At 41.2% G+C, this 23,150-nt stretch overlaps 1 protein-coding gene across 4 annotated transcripts in view; it reads right to left on the reverse strand.

The window, feature by feature from the left end:
• Positions 1-6,494: 6,494 nt before the first annotated feature.
• CHST8 (carbohydrate sulfotransferase 8) overlaps positions 6,495-23,150 on the reverse strand; it is a 201,977-nt gene continuing 185,321 nt past the window's right edge. For 2 of the 4 annotated variants that reach the window (XM_059481518.1, XM_059481520.1), the window contains exons 3-4: positions 10,983-11,020; positions 6,495-7,908 (exon numbers count right to left, since the gene is read on the reverse strand). In XM_059481518.1, the coding sequence (XP_059337501.1) occupies positions 6,760-7,908; positions 10,983-11,020 (1,187 nt within the window). In that variant the 3' untranslated portion in view covers positions 6,495-6,759. Of the gene's footprint in view, positions 7,912-10,982; positions 11,021-23,150 lie in introns of all 4 variants that reach the window. The other 2 variants (XM_059481517.1, XM_059481519.1) reach the window with 1 other exon arrangement.

Consider the following 23,150-nt stretch of genomic DNA (forward strand, 5'->3'; position numbering starts at 1 on the left):
CTGCTGTGTTTTGCACAGTGCCTGGAATGGTCACTGTACGCCTGATTTATACAGACAGTATCACCTTGATGAGTACACAGTGTGTCACTTGAGCAGGATTCATGTCTTTATGGATTTCAGTGGAGAAATATAATGTGAGACAATATAAATATTGCAGCTGCTTGCTCCATCACATTGTCTGTTTTATTGGGCAGGTTACCGGTGCTGAAGTGATGTGGGGGGTTTCTTGTTTTTTTTTTTTTTTTTTTTTAGTTTTTTGTGTTTCTTTCTGGGTTTTTTGGGTTTCTTTTTGTTTGTTTGGGTTTTTTTTTTTTTCTGTTGTTGTTTTTGGGGTTTTTTTTGGGTTTTTTTGTCTTCTTTTGATTTTGGATTTTTTTGTGGTTATTTTGTTGCTTTTTTATTTGGTTGGTTGGTTTTTTGTGTTTTTTTTCCCCCTGTATTAATAAGAAAACATTATTCCGTTAACATTGGTGAGGAAAACTCCTTTCCGTTATATTTTGCTATAGGTGAATTAAATGAATTTGAGATCAGCAAATAAAATGCAGTGGAAAACACTAAATATGATACCATTCCTGCATTTTCCTCCTCACCAGAGATGGGAAACATAAGTGGAGCAATTGTGGATGAGACCCAAACCAGCCAGACAAGAGGGAAATCCCAGCCAAAGCTCCCAGTGACCTGCCCAGGTGTTTGCACAGCTGGCTCTGTAGGTGTGGGAGTGTTGGTGTGGATGAATGCTGTGGGAACAATGCCACGCAGATCAGCTGTGTGACATTTACAGAGCAAACAGTAAAACTCTGTCCTGTGGAGCTCAGGGAGGGTCTGGGTGTGGGCTGGGCACCTCCATGTGGCTCCATCACGGGTTATACCGACTGGATGCACACTCAGAACAACGATAAAACAACTTTTTCTCTTGATTATAACGCATTTTAGTCTGTATCTATGAATTTGAAGGTGAACTGTAGCCTGGAGCTTTCCTTTCCTGAGCAAGGAGCCACCTCCACTGGTGTTTAATGGGTTGGGACAAGCTCTCAGCGCAGTCCCCCTGGGCACTGCTGCTGCTCTCCCTGCCTGAACATAATCCTGACACCTCCTGCAGCTCAGGACATGCCTACGAATGGGTATGTTGAGAGGAAATTTCCTGTGTTAAGTTAAAATAAATCTGGACAGTATTCCCAGATTGGAGAACAACTGTGGAGTAGTTGGGTTGTGAAAGTCTCCTTCATTTTCTCTAACTTGACAGAGTAATTTTGAGCTCCATGAAGAAAAGAGGACACTATTAGAAATGATCATCCATAGAGATCCCATAAAGCTGAATGTGAAACACAGGGCCAGAACAGCCGTAATTTTTGAATTTAAACAGAATTTAGGTCTCATGCAAGGTAGGTACATAATGGAAAACTTGACCTCTGCTCCATCTTCAGTTAAAAAAAAAATGTTGGTGGGAAAAATGGCAACAGATGGCAGAATTTGAACAAGCTTATTTGTCTAATTGTGTAAAAGTCACTGTGGCACAAACTGCCTGGAAAATGACTCTTGAAAGATTTATCCACACAGAAGGTGTTGTGTACATATGCTCCTCACCAGGTGCAAGTTAGTTGTGCACTAAGGAGTGTGTATGCACAGGACTTCCCAAAGTGTCATTTTAAACTAAATATTGCAGCTCTTCCTTAAACCACACCAGAAAATATTTTTACAAGGTTGAATGTTTCTCTTACACTTGTGGTAAAGCAATCATTCTTATTCTCTAGCATGAGTCACAACTCACAGTGTCAATTGCTGTATAAAATATCACTGAAATAGTTTGATGGCAGTGAGCAAGGCTTAGTCATGTCTGTCTTCCTCCTCCGTGTCACTTCTGGGCTCTCTTGCCCTTTGCTGCACTGTGGATAAAGCTTCAACATATCCAGGATTAAACTGAATGTGGAAGGGGAGGTGCCTGCCATTCTCAAAACTCAAATCCCTTGTGAATTTTTACTGCATGTTTAATTCTGGGCCCTGTGATGGTGTTCACAGGGGTTTGAGGATGAGGGAAGAGATGAGGATCTGACTCCATGTTTCAGAAGACTGATTTATTATTTTATCATATATATTATACTAAAACTATACTAAAAGAATAGAGGAAAGGATTTCATCAGAAGGCTGGCTAAGAATAGAAAAAGAAAGCATGAATAACAAAGGTTTGTGGCTCAGACACTGTCTGAGCCAGCTGACTGTGATTGGCCATTAATTAGAAACAACCACATGAGACCAATCCCAGATGCACCTGTTGCATTCCACAGCAGCAGATAACCATTGTTTGCATTTTGTTCCTGAGGCCTCCCAGCTTCTCAGGAGGAAAAATCCTAAGGAAAGGATTTTTTGGACAATATCATGGCTACAGGGCCCTTCTGTTTGAATGGATGCTTCTGAGAAATTCTGGCCCAAGTGATTTAGCCCTGGTAAGTACCAGTGGTCACTAGTGTAGCTAAAGGGAAAAGTGCCCTGTTCTTGACTCTGGTGCATTTTTACAGCAGGATCATGCTGGCAGACATTAGAGATGCTTGTTTACAGACTTGCCTGTGAGGTTCCAGAGAGAGAAGCTGAGAAAATCGCTGCTCCTTCTCAAGTAGCTGCTGTCTTTGGACAAAGATTACATGCATGCTGCCATGTGAAGCTTGGGACACTTCCCAAGTCATTATTCAGGAGCGTGCAGGTGCATGCTGAAACCCCCACACAACAATGCCAAGCTGACAATCATCCCTTGAAGCAGTATCAGCTCAAACAGGCTGTGCTCAGCCTTGCCTCTCGTGCTGTGCTCTGAAAACAAACTGGTGCTGCATGCAGATGTGCTCCAGAGCCAGTGAAATGGAAATGGTGAGGCTGGGATTCATCCAGTGTGTTCCAAATATGCCCAGCCACCTCTGTGATTGCTTGTTGGGGGTAGGAAAAGAACATCCCTCATCTCAATGTCAACAACTTGTATCAAGAATGCAGCCATGGTTGAGAGAAACAACACCAGAAAAGAATGTTCACATTTTATCTGTTCATTCCTGGTAATGTGGTACCAGTTGAGCTGACGTGACAAATTAATCGGTGCTGTTGTACAAAGACACTAAAAAAAACTATGTAAAAACTAATGCAGATATTATACATTGAACTCATTTTCTAATTGATTTTTTGGACATTATATCTCCCTCCAAGCATTTGCAAGTTTGTAGGTGCCTTAGTATGTACAATGCTATTTACACAGGGTTTTCTCCTAGGTACTTTATCTGGGTGTATATAAGCAGATAATTGTACATGGGTTTGTCAAAGGTGTGCTCTTGCTGTCAGTGACTGCCCAAAGAGGAAAAGCAGTGCAAAGCAATGGGATTGAGTTCATGCACAGTGCTGGGCATGCAGTCCATGTGTGCACCTCTCCCTCACTCTGTGTGTCTTTAAAAGATCTCTTGGATCATCCAAGGATTGGATTTTCTCAGTAATTGCTCAAATGAGGCAGGAGAGAAAGGGAATCACCAGAATTCCGTACCTACAATTTAAAAACTTTAAAACCTCTTTACTTCAATCATTATATAAGATGAGCTGTAAACCAGCAAACCAAATTTCAGAATGAATTAAGTTGGAAAATATCTCTGAGGTCATTGAATCCAAATTGGAGCAAAAAAAGAAGTTAACTCCTGTTCTCAATTCATATTCTCTTTTGACATTGTGCAGTCTGGTGTGCTCAAACATCAATCATTGTTATGGAAAAAAGCACTGGAACCCCATAATGGAAATTCTGAAAAGTTATGGCCATAAGGAGTTAAGAAAACTCATTTTAATATCTTGATTCCTTTATTTTTGCAGGCATAAGCCCCCATAAACTGACACTTCTAGTATGAGGTCAGCCATGGTAAGTGCATATGGCAGTGAGGGGATTTAAAAGATAAAAACCCCAGGAAATCACCATCAGTCAGTTTGTGCACATCGCAAAGTGACTTTTTGGGTACACAAAGGTCTCAAGAACATGGCTTTGCTTAGATCTCAATCAATTTCACTTACAGAGCACCCCAATATAAAATTCTTAAATTATCCCCTAATTAAAATATTATTGCTGTCTTCAGTTTCAGACTCTGCAAAAGCAGATAATAAAGTGCACATTTAGTTTACACAATTTGGTTTTGTGTCTGTGTTAATCTCTTTTGTGGCTATAGGCTTTAGACCACTTTGAGGAGTATGGGGGAGATTCTGTTCTGGTTTTTTGTGCCCTCACACCTCACCTTCTGTGACTGCTGTAGCTGGGTCCTTACCTCTGAATTTAAAAACTAATTGGATTGACAAAATTATTTTGTCTAATATTTACCTCTGAGTTAAGCTGTGTGTTTGAAAGCAGGATTTTTTGGTACAGTCTTTGATTTCCACTTTCCATAAGAAATGAAATATTTCTCTATGAGGAGAAGGATAAAATATGAGAATGAATTTAGAATGAACACCTCTGAAAAAATTAAATTGCATTGAAATGAAAATGCCAAGATTTTATATGTGGGGGAAGAAAAGACAAGATAATCCAAAGGGAAATAAGCAATCTGAAACTTTACTACTATCTAGTCAAAATTATTGCTTTTTACTTAAAATTTTTGCTTGACATGAAAATATTAGTTTACTTGTCTGCTGCCTTGGATTTTTTTTGTTCAAGATATTGCTTTTCTTCTGGCTTTAAAAGGCATCTTTACAAACATTCCTTTAAAACCACTTGTTACCTTGTTTACACTATTCAGCAGGGAATAGGAGCTGAAGTAACAGAGCCAAATAAATGCAACTGGCCAGTACTAATTACCTGTGAGTATTAGAAGGGTGCTTCTGTCTTCCCTGAGAAACTGTAAACCAGATACTGCTGTGCCATATACAGCTTGTTATATAAACATGCAAATCATTGATCAGGTTTTGTTTAAAGGGAAAATAAAACCCGTCAAAGTCTTCACCTTCATTTGTCATTAAAAATATAAATTCCCTGTTGTTATCTTTTACTTCAAATTAATTAAAAGAGATAGGGAGGGGGTAGTGGTAGGTAAAGTCCAGGTTTGATCCAATCAGAAGTTTGATACAATCAGAAATATATATCCAGGTTTGACACAATCAGAAGTGCAATTTTGCCCTGGTATTGCTGGGGTTTTTCACTCATACAATGAGCACTTGCTGATCTGGGAATGCACCAAGCCCTGCAGATGTAAATGTGAGTGTATCAATTTATGTGGATGTGTAGATTAAGCTGAAAAGGAACTGGGACGAGGCAGGAGGAGGAAGGAGAGTCAGGTTTTTGTTGTGAATCCAGCTGAAGGGATAATTTTACCCTTTAATTTTACCTTAAAGCACTCTGAACTAGCAGAGGAGTGAATCCAAATGCTGCCCAGCTTTGTTCTGGTTCTCACAGAGCTGAGCCTGCTGCAAGATGAGCTGAGATTCCTCTCCCAGTGGAAGCTCAGACACCCAGCTCTGGTTCCCTGACCTGCTGGCAGGGTCAGAGCCTGAAAAAGCCCAGGAGGGCTCCAATATCCAGCAGTCCTCTCCTGGTGTTGGTGACTGCAGTACAGACAATTGGTTGCATCAATCAGAGCACCAGCACCTCTCAGAGCACTAAATACCATTAAATTCTAAGGGTGGTGTAGCCATGATATTTTCTCAAAAATCCTTTCCCTTCACTTGAGAGTTTGGCTTAAGAACTCTGGTGGGTCACTTCCAAATCAGAATATTCTGTGATTAGAGACAGTAAAAAGTGGAATGTCAAGTATTTTATTCTCACAAGACACTCTGGTAGAGAAGAGAAAGTCTTCTCAAACACAGAAATTGAACTAAAACACCTGGGATATTTTTTGCATGTTAACTCAGATATAATTGTTACTAAAATAAGCAAGTGCAAATTGTTTGCAGCAATGAAAAGAACTACCCTGTTGGGCAGGAAGTGGCATTTATTCTTGCTTGTTATTATGATGGAAAGATTTGATATTCCTGGTGACTATGAAGATTAAACCAGAGATTTATGTTAATGCAAAGGATTAAAAGAATTTTAATAACACTTATAAAGATGCAAATGTTCTCCTGCATTTTATCTTTTTGCAGATGAACGTGCCATAAGGGAAATATTGAAGGGGGAGAACACATCCTCACTCAGAATTGCAACATCTGGTTTAATACTGCTCTCACATGGTCATTAAGTATTAGTTGTTTTCACCAGTGTGTTTATGAACAGTGGGAGTTTGATTAGACTTTTTCTCCCTGACAAACTTAAGAATATCAGGAATCAGTGATCAACATCCACCTCCAAACACATGGGGCCTGTGAATGGCTTCATGCCTTGCACATTTCAACAAACTGTAAATATTTTTCAGTGTATTTCACTTCTTGCTGCTCCATCACTTAACGACTTATTTTCTGAACAGCAAAGAGCTTGAAGTACTGGCTGCACTTCAGAATTGCCAGCTGTGCTCCCCTCATTTCAAACACCCCCACGTGCAAACACAGGCCACACCAGCCTGGAAAATTCTGTGCTTTATTTGGGGACCCTGACATATTATACATATATGTACATACATTTCATGTGGAGAAATTATAGAAAAAACTATGATTTGAAAAAGGAGGCAATTAAGGTGAAGGTGTAAATATCTGTTTATATTCTGGTTTGTGTTTTTCCCTGCTCTTCAACCAATTGTTTGCTAACAGGTAAGTATATATAAACAGATGCCACCTGGATTTGTCACACAATTCAACTGATGTGACTGTGGAAATATCCAGGCCCTTAAATTAATATAAATCTTCAAAAGGTTTGGAGTAGTTGAACATCAAGTAATCCATGTAGTAAAAGTCATAGCTTTGTTGTCGTTGAGAAGGAGAAAGCTGTGCAAAATACTGTTGTGTAATTTTAGTGGTAGTTCTTTCTTCATCGGAGTGACGATCTTTAAACTTGGGGAAAGTTAAATTTTGTGGAGCACCAATTAAGTGCAAGAAAAAGTTTGCATCTTCTTCCATACTTTCAAATTTCCCAACGAAGTCGTAGTCTATTAAACACGGGCTGCACAGCCTATTGACATGATCCCAGTGTATATCCATCCCCACTGGCCTGTGTACATCCAGCAGGTACTGAATGAACTCTTTGAACTTGACTCCAGAGCCTGTCCTTAGAGCTTCTTTGGTGGCATTGACACGGTACCTGGCGATGATGGCTTTCCCAAAGACAGGGTGGTAGTAGTTGTTTGGATGTTCAAACTTGTCCCGAAAGGCAGACACCAGCTTTTCAAAGGGCTCACGAATAAACAGCATTTTTGTGTAGGTGCTGAGCCTGTGGTAGATGCCCTTGTGGTCAAAGCCATCCAGCCTTTTCAGGTAGTTGCCATAGTGCACGGTGTTGTGCTGGATGTCCTTGGTGGAGGAGGCCAGCCCGTTGAGCACCATCAGCACACGCTTCCAGTTGGAGCAGCCAGCTTTTGGCACCTCACAGTACAGAACCCTGTATTTATCCTCTACAAATATCCTGGACACGTGGTACGGAGTGATTATTCTTCTGTTGTTACTCTTGTATTTGGAACAAGTCTCCCTCATAATCCGCTTCCTTTCTCCTTGGATCTCATAGAGACTTTTCCACTTGCTGTTGTTTCTATCCTCATATTTAAGTGTGGGCAGGTTGAGAATGGAGCTGTTCATGGAAATCAGAATTGGGCTCTTTTTAATTATAAACCTCCTCCTGCGTTTATGGAGCTTGATGGAATTAATTTCTTCACCTTTCTGTTGCTCTTTCATAGCAAACATGATGCTGCTTTGCCTTCTGTCGGTGCTTTGAAGCTTGGTGGGCACACTTTCAGATGGCTCTAATGAATTGCTCTGCTTAACTGTTGCTGCTCTGTCTGCAGTATTTTTTCTTAATCTTCTATCCTGGTTATCGCTGGAAACACAGTCCTGCTGAGGAAAAACAGATTGAAGATATTAGTAAATGAGAGATTGTCACTACTTACAGCTTGCACCACTTCACGTGGATCTTTGGTAACTTTTACAATTGTACAAAACTCATTGTCATGAGCCCTCAGCACTGCACTGTGGCTCTTCTCTTGTCCCCTTGTTCTGTGCTTACATGAAACTTAAAGGCAGAGATGAACCTGATCTAAATTTCCAGTAAATTTTAGTTCCTGTTTGGATTTACCTGTATTACTGTATTTTAGGTGGTGGACCCAGATCTTGTCCCATACTTTTGTCTTAGATATTGTTGAAATTTTTACAGAAATGCATCTGAGTATTTTGAGAACTTGCTTAATTATTGCAGACTGCCCCTGTTGTCACCCAAATGGAAGGGTTTGTTTGTTTGTTTGGGCTGTGTGTTTCCCACCCTCACGTCAGTAATTTATCTTTGCATGAGGGCAGATTGGCACAGAGGGGAAGGGAGGGGGTTTGAAGGGTTTGCAAGGTGGAGTGAGATGTAAATGGGGGCAGAAGGAAACAGGAAGGTGTCAGTGAAAATGGAGAGGTTTGGCACACAAGAAGTGATTTTGGGGAGGGCAGCATGAAGGGAAACCCAAAGGGAGGCTGGATGAGCTGAGCCTGGGGCAGAGCAATGGAAACAATGAGCAGTGAGAGGTGGGAATGAAGCTGGGGCTGGGATTAGGGCAGCAAAAACTGAGTAACTACAGCAGGTCTGTGGGTGAGGCTTGTGGGACCTGCTCTTTTTCACTGGGGAATCTCTGTTAATACTCCCTGCATACAGCCCAGGTGTGCTCCATCACTTCCTGCTTTTCCAGGTAGCTGAATTAAATCCTGTCTATGCCTCTAAGATTAAGATTAAAATTATGTTCTGATCACTGTTTAGCTGTGTGTCATCCCCATTTTGAGGTCACCTGGATCAGAGTAGCATATAAACTATCATGGAGTGTTTCAACAGAGGACCATATGTAGTTGCAGAATGCTTATTGCTGACCCAAAATACTTAGTTAGAGGGCTTACAATTTTAAATTTAAATGCTTACAATTTTAAATTTAAATTTTTGATTTTCAGGGGTCCCCCAATAGTATTTAAAACTGGCTTAAAAATAAGATACTGTGTGAATTTTAAGGTGTACAATTGGGGATTAGAAGGGTCATGCTCTTTCAGGGTGCTCTTTAAGATTAAATCTTAATCAATTTTACAAGTCTTTGTTGTCTGAAAAAAAGCAATGCAATAGGTGACATAGTTGTTCTGTCAGGGAGGTTTTATCTTGTCACATTCTTGTTAAAGGTCAGAGAATAAAAAAGTCTCAGAAAAGAGATTCAGGATTCATTACTAAAAACATTGGTGACAAGAAACAAAAAAAAAAGTTTTTTGTAGGTGACTTGCTTGTATTGATATATATATATACAAAAAACTTGAACACAACAGATCAGTATTAAACACAAGTTTTAGGACATTTGCAGAATTCAGGTTGGATGCTCTGGTCGTGGAGGTGGTGTGCAGCCTGGGAAACCAACTGATAATTTGTTATGCAAAACACTATTCAGTGTTGGGAGTGATTGTTCCTCACCTTCAGAGGTTGTTTCTGTTGTCAGAAATGTGTTTGTCTTTGTAAATACCAGATGTATTTCTAAACATTACCCTTTACAAGACTGGCTGTAATTCAATCCCATTTACTCATGACATGGCTGATATTTAAAGGTTATCAAATTCAGGCTTCCTGGAATTCTGTACCTTTAATGATGCTGATGATGGCCCTGGAGCTTTTGGGCAAACTGAATGCCTCCTGTCAGTGCAAGCTGGGTGCAGGAGGTCGGGCTGGAGCTGCAGGGGAGCTGCCAGTGAGAGCCTGAATGAGGGATGTGGGACCCCAGGGGCTCTCCAAAATGCAGTTTATTGTATCCAAGGTGTTACAGCAGCCCAGGGTTGTGGGTGACAGAGCTGTGCCCACAGCTGTCAGCTTCAGCTGCAGGCAGGCCTGGAGACCCTTTGGTTTTGGTTCCATTGCATTATATACTTTTCTTTTGGTCACAATGCATTATATACTTTTCTTTTGGTTACAATGCATTATAGACTTTTCTTTGCTGAGCATCTTAATACAGTAGAACAAATCTATACCTTAACTATAATCTACAGCCTATCATAACTACTGTAATTACCATATTCATGTCACTATTCTCCAAGCACTAAAAGTCAGTGCATTACAGTTTAAGCTAGAAGTTGTTTTTCAGTTTTCTTGCAGTGGAAAATTCTGAAATCTTTTTTCTACTTGCAACTTGGCTGACTTGTTTGCCTGTGCTCTCTTTCTGCTTGGTAAAAACATCTTCTTGTTTGGGGTGGGTTTATGCTTTGCTCTAAGCCATAAAAACCCCTTCTAACTAACACACCCTTTGCCTCCTTGGTTATCCAGTAAGACTGGCTCAGCAATTCTTTTCTATATCAAAACTTCCTTCCATCTCTATTCCTTCATCAGATTCTACATTCAAAAATCTTTCTGCCAAGCATACTTGTCATACTTTCATGTCAAACTTTCATCTTTCCCAGCAGCTCTCAATCCCTGTCACCTGCCCAAGCAGGCGATGGCACCTGGGCACAGCTGGGCACATCTGGGCACAGCTGGGCACATCTGGGCAGGGCTGGGCACGGCTGCTCCTTTGCAGAATTTGCTCTCGTCCTTGCTGGAGGCAGCCCCGCGCAGCCTGACTGCCACTAGATGGGGGAATTTCACCAGAATTTTTCTTGAGCCTGTTTTTTAAGCACCTCTCAAGGCATTCATTTGATCAGTGTGATTTCATACAGAATATTAATATATGCAAAGTTTACAGTATCTTTTAGCAATACCCAGTCTAGGAAAAAAACCTCATAAAAATGAAGTTGCATAGCTTATCAAATTCCTATTTTAAGAGGGAAATTTGCATTTTCATGGCTAAGTTTTTGATGCATCTTTCCTTTTAAGTGCTTCAGCTCCATGTAGTGGCCTTATCTGAGCCATCTCTATCTGTACTCCATACTCAGAATATGGGTACAATTTTCTTTATGTACTTCTGAAAACTTACTTTTTTTGGTTGCTGGAATCCCATGTTATATTTTATCCCTAAACAAAGAAAGAAAGTAAAGTAATTATTTAGAAATAAAAAACATTAGTTTCTTCTCTTCTAGACTGATACAGCCAGTGTTGTTAAAGCAATGACAAATAAATCAATGGTGAACCATAATTAATGTATATTTCTAGCAACAATAATCCTTGAAAGGCATCTTTATGTATAGATGTCATAAAATTGTGAAATGTAGTGAAAGACTCTATGACTTTCACCCTTTTACAAATGGGGAAACTGAGATGAACGAAAGTGGAACAGAAGTGATTGCTTAACCTCGGTTAAAAAGCAGAACAAGAATCAGCTGAAGGTTGTGATTCCAGGTTAGAGATCTAAAACAAAACCAGAAAAAAGCTCTCCTTTGTGTGTTTACCCAAACCTGTATGGCTTGGACGCTGGAACCTTTGATAGAGCAGAATTAATCCTAATCACAGCTTGCATGAGTACTCTGCTGTAAAGGAAACACACTGTGGAGTCATGTGTGAGGTAATATTTGCACACTTTGGGAGAGGCAAACAACACAGAATCATATTTTCTCTAATCTTCTGACTTCTACAGTGATATTTACCTGAAAATAGAATAATAAAGATGTGAAAATCCGAGTTGGCAGCTTTAGCTGATGTGTAGGGTTTCTCTCATGACCATAACCTTTGTTAGGTATAACTTAATAATGCAGAAATGGATAATGGAAACACTACTGAATTATGACATTTGTTTGGGGCTTTTCAACTGCCAGAGCTGTTGTCATCACTGTCAATGCTGCTTGAAGACTTCAGTTCAATAAGTCTGCATGATGAATCCACAGCCTTTTGGACAAGGACAATTACAGCTAAAGATCTTGCACAGCATTAAGTGAAAGCTCTGTCAGCCCCATCAGGTTGGTTTTCATAGTGCCAGGAAAGCTCTCAGGAACTCCTTGCATGATAATTCACATTGTGACCTGCTGCAGCGAAAGAAACAAGCCCAGCCTAGATGGTCAGTCATGCTTTATTTTTGAAATCAGATCTACAAACTCATAGATATTTGTAGTAGAGTCTAAATAAAATTGCTCTGATTGTTCTGTGCTCCAAGAGCTCCTCTAAGATGATGCTTTTGGCTTTTGTTTGAGCTTGAACTCACTTCTGCAATTTGTCAGCAATGAACTCGAGGTTGTGTGGGACATTGTGATTCTGTGCCTATTACAAGTAAAGAGCATATTGTTTTAATTCATCAGAAATAAGCTTTAGACACCTTACAGGAGGAACCTTCAGGCTTCTCCTAGCTGCTTCTCAAAAATGTTTAGCTGCAAATCAAAGTCAGAAGGTGTCTATTAAAGAGAAAGAGAGCTTGTCTGCAGCATTCCTGTGTGGGTTCTGGAGACCTGACGCTGATTCTGCTGTACCAGGCTTTAGGAGAAGATCCTGAGCTCTTCTCCAGCTCCTGGTGTGATCAGCACAAAACCACATTTATTCTACTGCTGTGTAATGTGCTGCAGAGCAAGGCAGGGCAGGAACCTGCTGTCCAAAAACCCAGCAAAACCTGAGCAGCAGCACTTTGAAACAACTGATACTAAAGCATGCTGATCTGTTTATCCCTTGGAAATGTTGTATTTGTCAGTAAATGTAACTGCTGCTTTTTTGCTAACCCTAAGGGCCTAATTTGAAGCTGTTTGAGCTGCTTGGCCTTTGCTCTAAGGCATCATTAATACAGCTACTTGGAGTAGGTACTTATAAGATGGGGAAGATGTGTTCCCTTTCCAAAAGTATTTTGAGCTTTTTAACAGTTGAAAACTTAAATAGGTGAGGAAAGTCTTTTGGTCACTTATCAAAAAATTGGGGAAGTGCTTCAGATGGAATCAGTTACAAATACTGAGCATTTGTTGGGTCCAAATTGTAATGTAACTTAAGGTTAGTTTCCTTCAGTTGTGGTTGTTTGTTCTGAATTAAAGCAAGCTCTGGTACCTTGCAGCAAACCCACTCACTTTGTGTAATTACCTCTTAAATTTGGTGCCACGACTGATAATTATTAATAAAACCCCACAAAATGCAAAGAGCAGGTATGAGACCTAACTATTTTGTGGTTAATTATGATTTTTTCATAGTGGTGTTTAATAAAGATAACTTATTTGAGAGATTAATAATTTGTACTGATATGCTTTGCTTTGAAAAATGAAAAATAAATGCTAGGAGGAGGTGAGTAACCATTTAAAAATGGTTATTCATTTACTGGCTTTAAGATGTAATCAGAAAAATAATTCCTGCTTAATATAAATGTTTGGTGAAGCACTTGCCAATCTCTTTGATGTTTTCTGAATTTGTGACATCTAAATTTGGCTCCTTTCAGTTGTCTTTCTCATGATAGAGTCTGTCACTTCAGATTTAAATCTACATGATCAAAACCTCTTAAGTGCAGTGAAGTCAGGGAAGTCATATTGCACAAATCTATCACACTAATCAAAATCTAAATTTATTGTTATGCTACACCTTTACAATCCATATTTTTACCAGGTCTTTGACATTATTGCCAAAAGGGTAATATTTTTGGCCATAAATAAAGCCCTGGTGTCTGGTGCAGGCAGCTGAAAGCAGTGATCAATAACTCTTAGATGTGATGAGGCCAACACTTCACGGTGCCCAACACTGGGGAAAGCAGGGACAGACTCATTCTCTAATTACAGATTGTTTGTGTTGGTTTTCATGGTGTTCCTTTCTCTCCCACTTGTGGGACCATGATTTTCCAGGCTTGAGCCTGGCCCGTGCTTTATCCACACAGTGAAATCCACTGTGAGCTATTCTTTATTTTCTTTTCCAAAGGCTACTAGCAACACGATAAAATGGCTTTCATCTTCCTTGTGTAATACTGTATACCTTTACCATTCTGCCTTCTCCTCTGTCTCTGCTTCAAGACCTAATTTTGGTTTGCCTCTGGTGTTTTGCTCTGGTTTGAGACTCAACTACAGCTGAAGTATTTTTTAATAAAAATGATAACTTCAAGTCTGCATCTGCAACTCATCCTTTACAGGGCTTCTGTGCACAGAGTGCTCTTGTTTGCTTCACCCAAACAGATTTGTGACATTTACTCTGGATGGATGTTATGGCATTTCAGGAACATCTGTGTCAAGTGTCCTATCCACATATGCCCCAGTCTTAGGCCTTTTCTCAGACAGCAATGTGTACTTAATTGCAGAATGATTAATAGAGTAGTACTCAGAATTCTGATAAACATGAAAACAATTTAGCTGGAAGAAGATTTTCCCAAAAATGCTGGTCAGAAAATCAAGATAATTTTTTCCTTTTTTTTTTTCTTTTTTAAAATTTAAACTTAGCTCACCTTGTACAGTATAAAAGACCTGCCCATTCTAACTTACTCTGGTGTCCAGTTATTTACCTCTTTGAATTAAATTACTCAGTAAAGAAATTTAGTTAAAGATTGCTACCATAATAAATTATTTGGTTTTACATCTATATAAAATAATAGATGTACTATACACATCTGGAATATTGTTGAAATATATAAACCTTTAAAATAAAAGCATGTTCTGCAAAAATTAATGCCTAATTAGAGCAGACTTTATATGTGTGCCTGTTTTAACTATATGCTATAAATCCTTTTCCTAACATAAACTTACAATTTCATTTGGAAAAGTGCCTTCAAAAGTTCCATCTAAGCTACACACAACATCTCATTTTAATACAGATGGAATTAATGAGGCCAAGTAAAGAAGGCTTAGCAAAGCAGCAGCAGATCTTGAATTGTACACCAGGAAAGAAGCCAACCTGTGCAGAGAATAGAATCTAAATAATCTGATATCTAAATATAAATATAAACAATAGAAATATCTAAATAATCTGATCCCATGGGTGTCACAGCCCACACATGGCAAACTCTGCCGGTGGGTGTGGGGGTGAATGATGATGTCCAGCCCTTGGCAGACAGGTTTGGTGCTGATTTCCTCTGCACTGGTGGAAATAATGGAATATTTCTGGGGCAGTCTCCAAATCAGGCCTTTGCAGCTCTAAGTAGTTAATCTTGGCTTTGAGTAAAGAGCTTCTTTTTCCCCCCCTATTTTTGGATGATATCAGAAGTTCTCCAAGCTGCTGAGGTTTGGGGTTTTTTAGTCTCTTTGAGCTTTCTTTCATGTGTGAGCTCCTTTGTAACTCAGGTAACACATTGTCCTGAATTCTGAGCTTTTTATTTAAATCCTACCATTGTCAAGCATACAAGTTCTAATAGTTCAAATATTGTTTGAGGAATTTTGAACTCTGACTGATGGCTTATTCTTAAGGAGTTGTTGTGGTGAAGTAGAACACTTCTCAAAAAGAGAGCCTCATTTCCCCCTCTCCTGTGCTGGTGTTGTGCTAACACACCTTTACTTCCCATTGTTCTTCTGCTTTTCTGTCCAAGCCAGCTTCAGAGGTGGAGCCATTGGATCTAGGTGAAAATGTGGCTTTTCTAGGGGAAAATGTGGCTTTTCTAGGTGAAAATGTGGCTTTTCTAGGTGAAAATGTGGTGGTATTTCCAGGTGAAACTGTGGCGGCATTTCTACGTGAAACTGTTGTGGCATTTCCAGGTGAAACTGTGGCGGCATTTCTACGTGAAACTGTGGTGGCATTTCTAGGTGAAAAGTGGTATTTCTAGGTGAAACTGTAGCATTTCTAGGTGAAACTGTGGCATCATTTCTAGGTGAAACTGTGGTGGTATTTCTAGGTGAAACTGGCATTTCTAGGTGAAACTGTGGTATTTCTAGGTGAAACTGTGGTGGTATTTCTAGGTGAAACTGGTATTTCTAGGTGAAACTGTGGTATTTCTAGGTGAAACTGTGGTGGTATTTCTAGGTGAAAATGTGGTATTTCTAGGTGAAACTGGGCATCGTTTCTAGGTGAAAATGTGGCGTCATTTCTAGGTGAAACTGTGGTGGCATTTCTAGGTGAAACTGTGGTGGTATTTCTAGGTGAAAATGTGGCGGTATTTCTAGGTGAAACTGTCGTGGTGTTTCCAGGTGAAACTGTGGTGGTGTTTCCAGGTGAAACTGTGGCATTTCTAGGTGAATCTGTGGTGTCGTTTCCAAAGCAGGGGATCTGGGGTTCCTGCATCCCACAGGCAGCATGCAATGCACCCCTGTGCTGCTGCATTTGTGTCAGGGGGTGCTCAGGATGGTAGCAGCTTGTGTGCACTTCACTTGATTAAAACACCATTACTCTGGCTTTTTGGAACGGAAATGATTTTCCATCTTAATGAAGCAAGGGAGTCTCTGGACAGAAGTACTGTATGCAGGGAAAGCAATGCAATTCTGAAGGGCATAGCCTGGAAATAATTAAAAACATTCAGTTCATCCATCAGCTTGAACAAGAAAAAATTACAAATCGGGGAAGCCAAAGCAGAGATCAGTACACACATTAAGTGACTTTTAATATTTGCCTCTTGAGGACTTTCATCCTGCCAAAGAAGTTGGTGTTCCCAGTTGATTTATGCACCAGTAGCTGATCCCTGTGCTGGAAGAGCAAACCTGCACAGAGCTTTTCTGAAGCACAGCCCTGCCATGGTGTCACTGCTTCCCTCCTGGTCCCCCATTAACTCCCTCATATCCAAGGTGCTGTGTCCCCCTTCCCACATGGCTGGCCTTCCTTTCCCAGGAGGGGAATCCCAGGTGTGCAGCTGGGTACCCACTTCTTGGAGATACAGCTCCCACCTGAGGATGGTGTTCATCTGACAGAAACACTGACACAGTGTTTCTCTGACAAAATACCCAGATTATCTTCCTGATGTTGTTTCTCCCTGTCTTGTTTGACACTGATCAAATTCCAGGCACCCACAAAGTCACTCACTTATGGAGAGGAGAGGGGAAAAAATAACTGAAAGGTTCATGAGTTGATATTAGGAGGGGAGATAACACTCCAAGGGCAAAACAGGCTAAATTTAGAGATGCAAAGTGAATTTTATCACCAACAAAGTCAGAGGAGGATTATGAGAATTAAAACAAGCCCTTAAAAACACCTTCTCTTCCCCCAACCTCTCCCTACTTCTCACCAACAACTCAGGGAGAAGGCAGGGGGTTTGGTCAGTTCATCACCCCAGATTACCACTGCTCAGGGAGAGGAGTCCTTCCCCTGTGGGACTATGGGGTCCCACCCATGGGAGACATTTCTCTGTGAACTTCTCCACCTTGGCTCCATCTCCTGAGCAGCAGCCAAACTCAACCTGAGTCCCTCCCGGGGCACAGAGCCCTCCCAAACCTGCTGGGATGGCTCTGTCTGTCTGTCTGTCTGTCTGTGCAGGGCTGCAGTGTCCAAGGACAGGCTGCTCCAGCCTGGGGACAGGGCCCCTCTGTCCCCTGGGTCTGCCACAGGGTCACAGCCTCACCCAGGGATGCCCTGCTCTGCTGTGGGCACCTCCCCAGGGCTGGGGGTGCATTCTGCATCCCCCTGGATCCCCATTCCCTGTGGGTGGATCTCTGCATCCCCCTGGATCCCCATTCCCTGGGGGTGGATCTCTGCATCCCCTGTAGATCCCCATTCCCTGTGGATAGATCTCTGCATCCCCATGGATCCCCATTCCCTGTGGATAGATCTCTGCATCCCCATGGATCCCCATTCCCTGTGGGTGGATCAATCTCTGCATCCCCCATGGATCCCCATTCCCTGTGGATAGATCTCTGCATCCCCATGGATTCCCAGGGCTGCAGGGCACAGTTGCCTAAACATGATCATCACCAGGGTCTGCAAAGGAATCCCAGCTCTGGCTCCTGCAGCACCTCCTGTCCCTCCTTCCCCACTGCCCTTGGTGTCTCCAGGTTGTTTCCCTCACATGTTCTCACCTCCTCCTCTTCTCTATCTGGAATTTACAGTGCCTCCCTTTGTTCTGATTTTCTTTTTTCTCTTTAACCATGTTTTCCCAGAGGCACTCCCATCATCTCTCACTGGCCCTGGCCAGCAGCAGGGCCATGTTCAGAGCCCTCAGGGACTGGCTCTGCTGGACACGGTGGGAGCTTCCAGCAGCTTCTCCCTGCACCTCCTCTGTGCCCCCCCTGCCACCAGGAGTCAGGCCATGCAAAACCAGCACAGCCCCTCAGAAAGGCTCTGTACCTCCTCCCTGTTTGCTGTGCATATTTTTGTGTTGTGTACTAGTCACAAATACCATCTCTTGAAGCTGCTGTTTATTTTTTTTATTATTCTAAACACAGCCTCATGAGAAATAATTGTTTTGATAGGGGTTGCCTCTCAAATTTTTTAGTTGTCAAAGTGAAAGCAGGTGAGAAGCAGAAACAGAAACAGTAGCATTTTAAAGGAATAAATTCCTTTTGAATCAAAACTCAAATAAAGTATTATTATGTCATTCTTGTAAGTCCCACTGCCTACACAGCTGACATTGGTAGCTGAGTATTTTCTGAATCTGTGGTGTTACTTTTGTCCAGAAAATGATACATTTGCACCCAGAGTTTGCAATGGGGCTGTGAACTGTCCTCTGCTCTGCTGGTGAGATTGGAAGATGACTGAGTAAAAGATTCTTTTATTAACTGGGATTTGGAAACCCTGGTACTTCTTTGACTTGCAACATACTAAGAGAACAGGCATATAAACTCTATGAGAAAAACACATAATATTGTGCTTTTTCAGAATGGTCTTATATTCCAATATAAACTGAATCCATCTTCTTGACTAAATAATGATGAAACTTAGGCTTGCTCTGTTTCCATGATAACCAATAAAGAAAAGGGCATGGCACATTTATATTGGAGGTTTAATTGAAAGAATAGGAGGAGCTGTTTATGGGTTCATTATGAGGAAGGTACAGCCACTTGTTTACTTTGTCTCCTTTGCTATCTAGCCATACTAATTGGAACTTGCCATTTTCTGACTTAATTTATATTCGATAAGAATTCTATAAAGAAAACAGAAAAGTCAGGTCTGTGTTATTGCATTCCCCATTCCTTCTTTGGACCTATCCCTGGGAATACTGTTAATTAACATCATTAGCTTTCAGGCACTGTCAGCAGTTACTTCCAATTTCTACTTAATACCTTTCAGTTATTCTACATTCTCATATTTAATATTTGCATATTGCCTTCGTAGCATGACTTTGGCAAGGACGTTACACTTTCCCAGATTTATTAAAAAGTAAAAGCTAAAGTTTAAAATCTAGCACTGCATTTATATTTAGTAGCCTGTAGAACTATTCAGGTAACCAGAGGAATTTCAATGAATTTCAAGCAAGCACTTCATGTAATTTGACTTCATGTAGCTCCTTAGAAGAGCTCATCCAGAACCCAGAAATGTTTCCAGACATTGTGCAAGTCAGACATGAAAGCTTCACTGGTCTTTCTATTGGAGGGGAGACAAAATAATACAGGTAGAATTTTGGACTCCTTTCATGTCACTCTGCAGAGATGCTTCTTTGGGAAAGAAAGCACAAATGGAAAGAGAGAAGGCTGCAGGCAAAATTGAAAATGTACATCTACACAGGCATGCCCCTGAGTGCTGAAGCTCAGTGCTTTGATAGATTGACTGGAGATCAAAAAGCACAGATGTGTATCCAAATGGTGCATATTATTATGTTACCATCAATTAACTGGAACTGATAGAGGTTTCCTTTCTCCTGTCCTCATAGTTGGTATTGACAAGACTTCTTACTATAAGAGATCAATATGGAACATTAAAAAAAAAAGGTTAACACCTGCAACAGCTACAAAACTTGGTGCAGACAGGGTGATAATTGGACAGACTTGGATTCATGCCCTGTGAGAAAGAACCACTTCTTGGGAAGTTCCATGTAAGGGGTTGAGCTCCTTGTCAGACTCTTTATTCCTGAGCACTGGAAGGGCAGTGGGGCTTTGCTGTTTGCCATTTCTCACTGGCTCTACTCTTTGTGGAGGAGCTCACTTGCACTCCTTCAGCCAGGTTTTCATAAATGATGGGTAGAACAACATGGGTGCATGAGAATAATGTCCTGAAGTGACTTTCCTATCAGTGGGACTGAGGGAGAAATGGTTCTGCTCAAAAACTGAGTGCTGACTACTTCCAGGATTCAGGTGGCATTAGATGGTACCTAGGACTTGACCTGAGGTGCAACCAGGTAGGAGTCAAAGTTCTAGCATTGAGTTTTAGTAAGCTCAATACTTTTTAAAGCATTGAGCCATTTATAGATTTTGTGAACCTTTTGGAATTCCCAATTTCTCCATAAGGGGCAGTTTGATGTTCATGTTTTCTCCTTGGCCATGCAAGGTTCAATGAAAATTGATAGTGGAACACCTGGAAAGTCTAAAATGGACATGCCTTGCTGAGGACACAATGCTTCATGTGGTGTGTGCCTGAGAGGTTCAGGTGTTTCTAGGACATAAGATTGATTTAAACAAAGCTTTATGTCACATGAACATTGAAAAACAATTTAGTAGCAGTGGAATTTGGAGGATGTTTGCTCTGTTAAACTTCAGGCCACAGCTCTTACCGTTACAAAGTGGATATCCCAGACTCTGATGCATTTGCAGCTTGGTTCTGGCATTGGAGGGAGGCCTTTGGTGCCTCTCTCTCTCCCTGTGCACTTCCCAGCACTGCTCTGGTTTCCATTCTCCTCCACTTGGCTGCCCATACTCAGAGTCAGGGAGCACAGGGAGCTGCTGCAGGGACAGCTTTCACCTACCCACATGGCCATCTCCTCACTCTGCTGCTCCTGCCAGGGCACTGCACCTCATCCCCTCCTCTGCACTGTCACAACTGGGATCTGGCAGAGAAGTAAAGGAGCTGCTGCAGCTGTGGTGTGGCAGGGCACCTCAGGAACGTGGGGAGAACAAACAAACCTTCTGTGGGGACTGGTGACTGTTCTGTCCATCTGCACCCCTGGGTGAGCCGCACTGCTCTTCCAGAGGGGCCACAGCTGCTCTGGCAGGGAGAACAGACAGGTGCTCCCCACTTGGGCACTCTTCCCTGCTTCCTTCCCAGGAAGCCTGGCATGCAGGTGTTATCATCTTACTGCAGGGGTTCCATACTGTTGTCTCCTTATCACAAAAGTTCCATACCTTCTTGGTGTTTCTCACGGACAGCTCCTCAGAGCACTGACTCTTTCTCCTTCACAAAGCAGCCAACTGACTCCAGCCACCCCACTCTTTTATAGCACTCTTCTTCTCATTGCTTACAGCTGTGGCCTGTTAAAGTCAGGCCTGCTCCTAATCTTTGATAATTAACCCAGCTGCAACTCCTTAGGGGTAAGATTACTTTCTACACTAGCTTTATTTTCTTATATTTTCTTATATCCCCCTACATGTAGGAGGCAGAAGGCTTTGTTGTAGCTACCTCTCTCCATCAGTCTCAACTACCAGTGGTGCCTGAAGTGAGATCCCTTCTTCCACTGCCATTTTATGGGCACTTCTGTGTTTTTCATTCACACATAATAGCACTTGCTGATTTTTCTAGTACCCCAGTGTAGAATGCTGCATCAGCCCAAGGAGGGGCTGTATGAATTGAGAGGTGGATTGTTTGCATATATCCTGACAGCCCAAATTTGGGATACAGTTCCTATGACAATTGAATCATCTGATTTTTAAAGTCAGTGCATACAAACAGTGAGTAGCCAATTGATTGCTGAATATGGTTAGCTGGGAACGGAACTTTTATTTAGCTGATGAAAGTGTGTGAATGTGTCTGATTTTGCTGATCCCTTTTCTATGACGATTGCTCAGAGCATTTCAATATAACCAGGGCTCACTCAGTACCCTGCATACATTTATACATGATCCATTCTCTCTGTTATGCGTTGGCTGAAGGATCTCTGACACAATTTGCCCCTCTGTTTCAGTCTGCAGAGGCAGCACTCTGCCTGGTAGAGCTCTGTGAAGCCTGGCTGGATGTGTGTGAGTTACACACTGCAATTTAAGCTGATCCCTTGTTTGGCTGCCTCTGCCTGGTGCTGTTTAAACCCCAGGACTGCAGAAGGGTGGCTCGCTACAGGCCTTGGCTGACCTGCCTGTTTGTTCCACCTGAGATGCCCTTTTCCTTCAGATGTGCTGCTTTCTGTGGGGTGGTGTTTACAGGGGTCCCAGGACGAGGGAAGAGATGAGAATCTTGACTCCATGTTTCAGAAGGCTGATTTGTTATTTTATGATATATATTATACTAAAAGAAAATTATATACTAAAATTGTGTGAAAAGAATAGAAGAAAGGATTTCATTAGAAGGCTAGCAAGGAAAGGAAAGGAATGGAATGATAATGAAATCTTGTGACTGACCAGAGAGTCTGAGATAGCTGGACTGTGATTGGCCATTAATTAAAAACAATCACATGAGACCAATCGCAGATGCACCTGTTGCATTCCACAGCAGCAGATAACCATTGTTTACATTTTGTTTCTGAGGCCTCTCAGCTTCTCAGGAGAAAAAACCCTAACAAAAGGATATTTCATAAAATGCGTCTGTGACACTTTCTGTCTCATGTTTCTGTTGCTTACAGGCTGCACTCTATGCGTAAACATTTGACAATCCCATTTGGTGATCTTTTCATGGCCTTAGAGTAGATTCATTGGGCAAAAAAGGAAAAAAAAAGTTTTTACTCAAATGACTGAGTTTCCTAAGTTTTATTACTCATTATTCAGAAATAAAATATTTAAAACCTTTGCACTGTACTATCTGAAGACTTGCTACTCTGAGAACTGGAATTGGAAGCATGGGTTTAAAATTCCCTTTGTTGCAGTATTAGAACAGCTTCTGCTTAAGCAATAGTTATCTTTAATTGTATATTATTGTCTTTTTAAATATGAAAATTTGGCCTTTACTTCAGTGGATACTGGATCAGCTCCTCCATGAGCAAGCAGCAACACAAATGGATTTTTACAAGTGGTGGTAATCTGCTCTCCTAATCTCTTTACTCAATCCTCCTTTTCTCACTGTACTTTTCCCTGAAAGAATTGGGAAATTAGTGCTGCTCCTCTGAAACCAATTGAAAACCACTAGGCGCTTGCAAAAAGCAAGTTTCTTCCTGTTAAATTTCATTTAAGAAAATAAAGGATAAAATTGTCAGTGACTTTTTTACTTCTGCAAGAATTATAATATGAGAAAATAAGTATGTGTTAAAAAATACACAGAGTAAATTTTGGTCTCATTTTTAACTTCTTTGTGTCTCTGCCTCAAGAAAAACTAAAACCATCAGGAGCAGGCATGGAAAGGA

Source organism: Ammospiza nelsoni, chromosome 13 (assembly GCF_027579445.1).
Source record: "Ammospiza nelsoni isolate bAmmNel1 chromosome 13, bAmmNel1.pri, whole genome shotgun sequence".
Classification (NCBI taxonomy): domain Eukaryota; kingdom Metazoa; phylum Chordata; class Aves; order Passeriformes; family Passerellidae; genus Ammospiza; species Ammospiza nelsoni.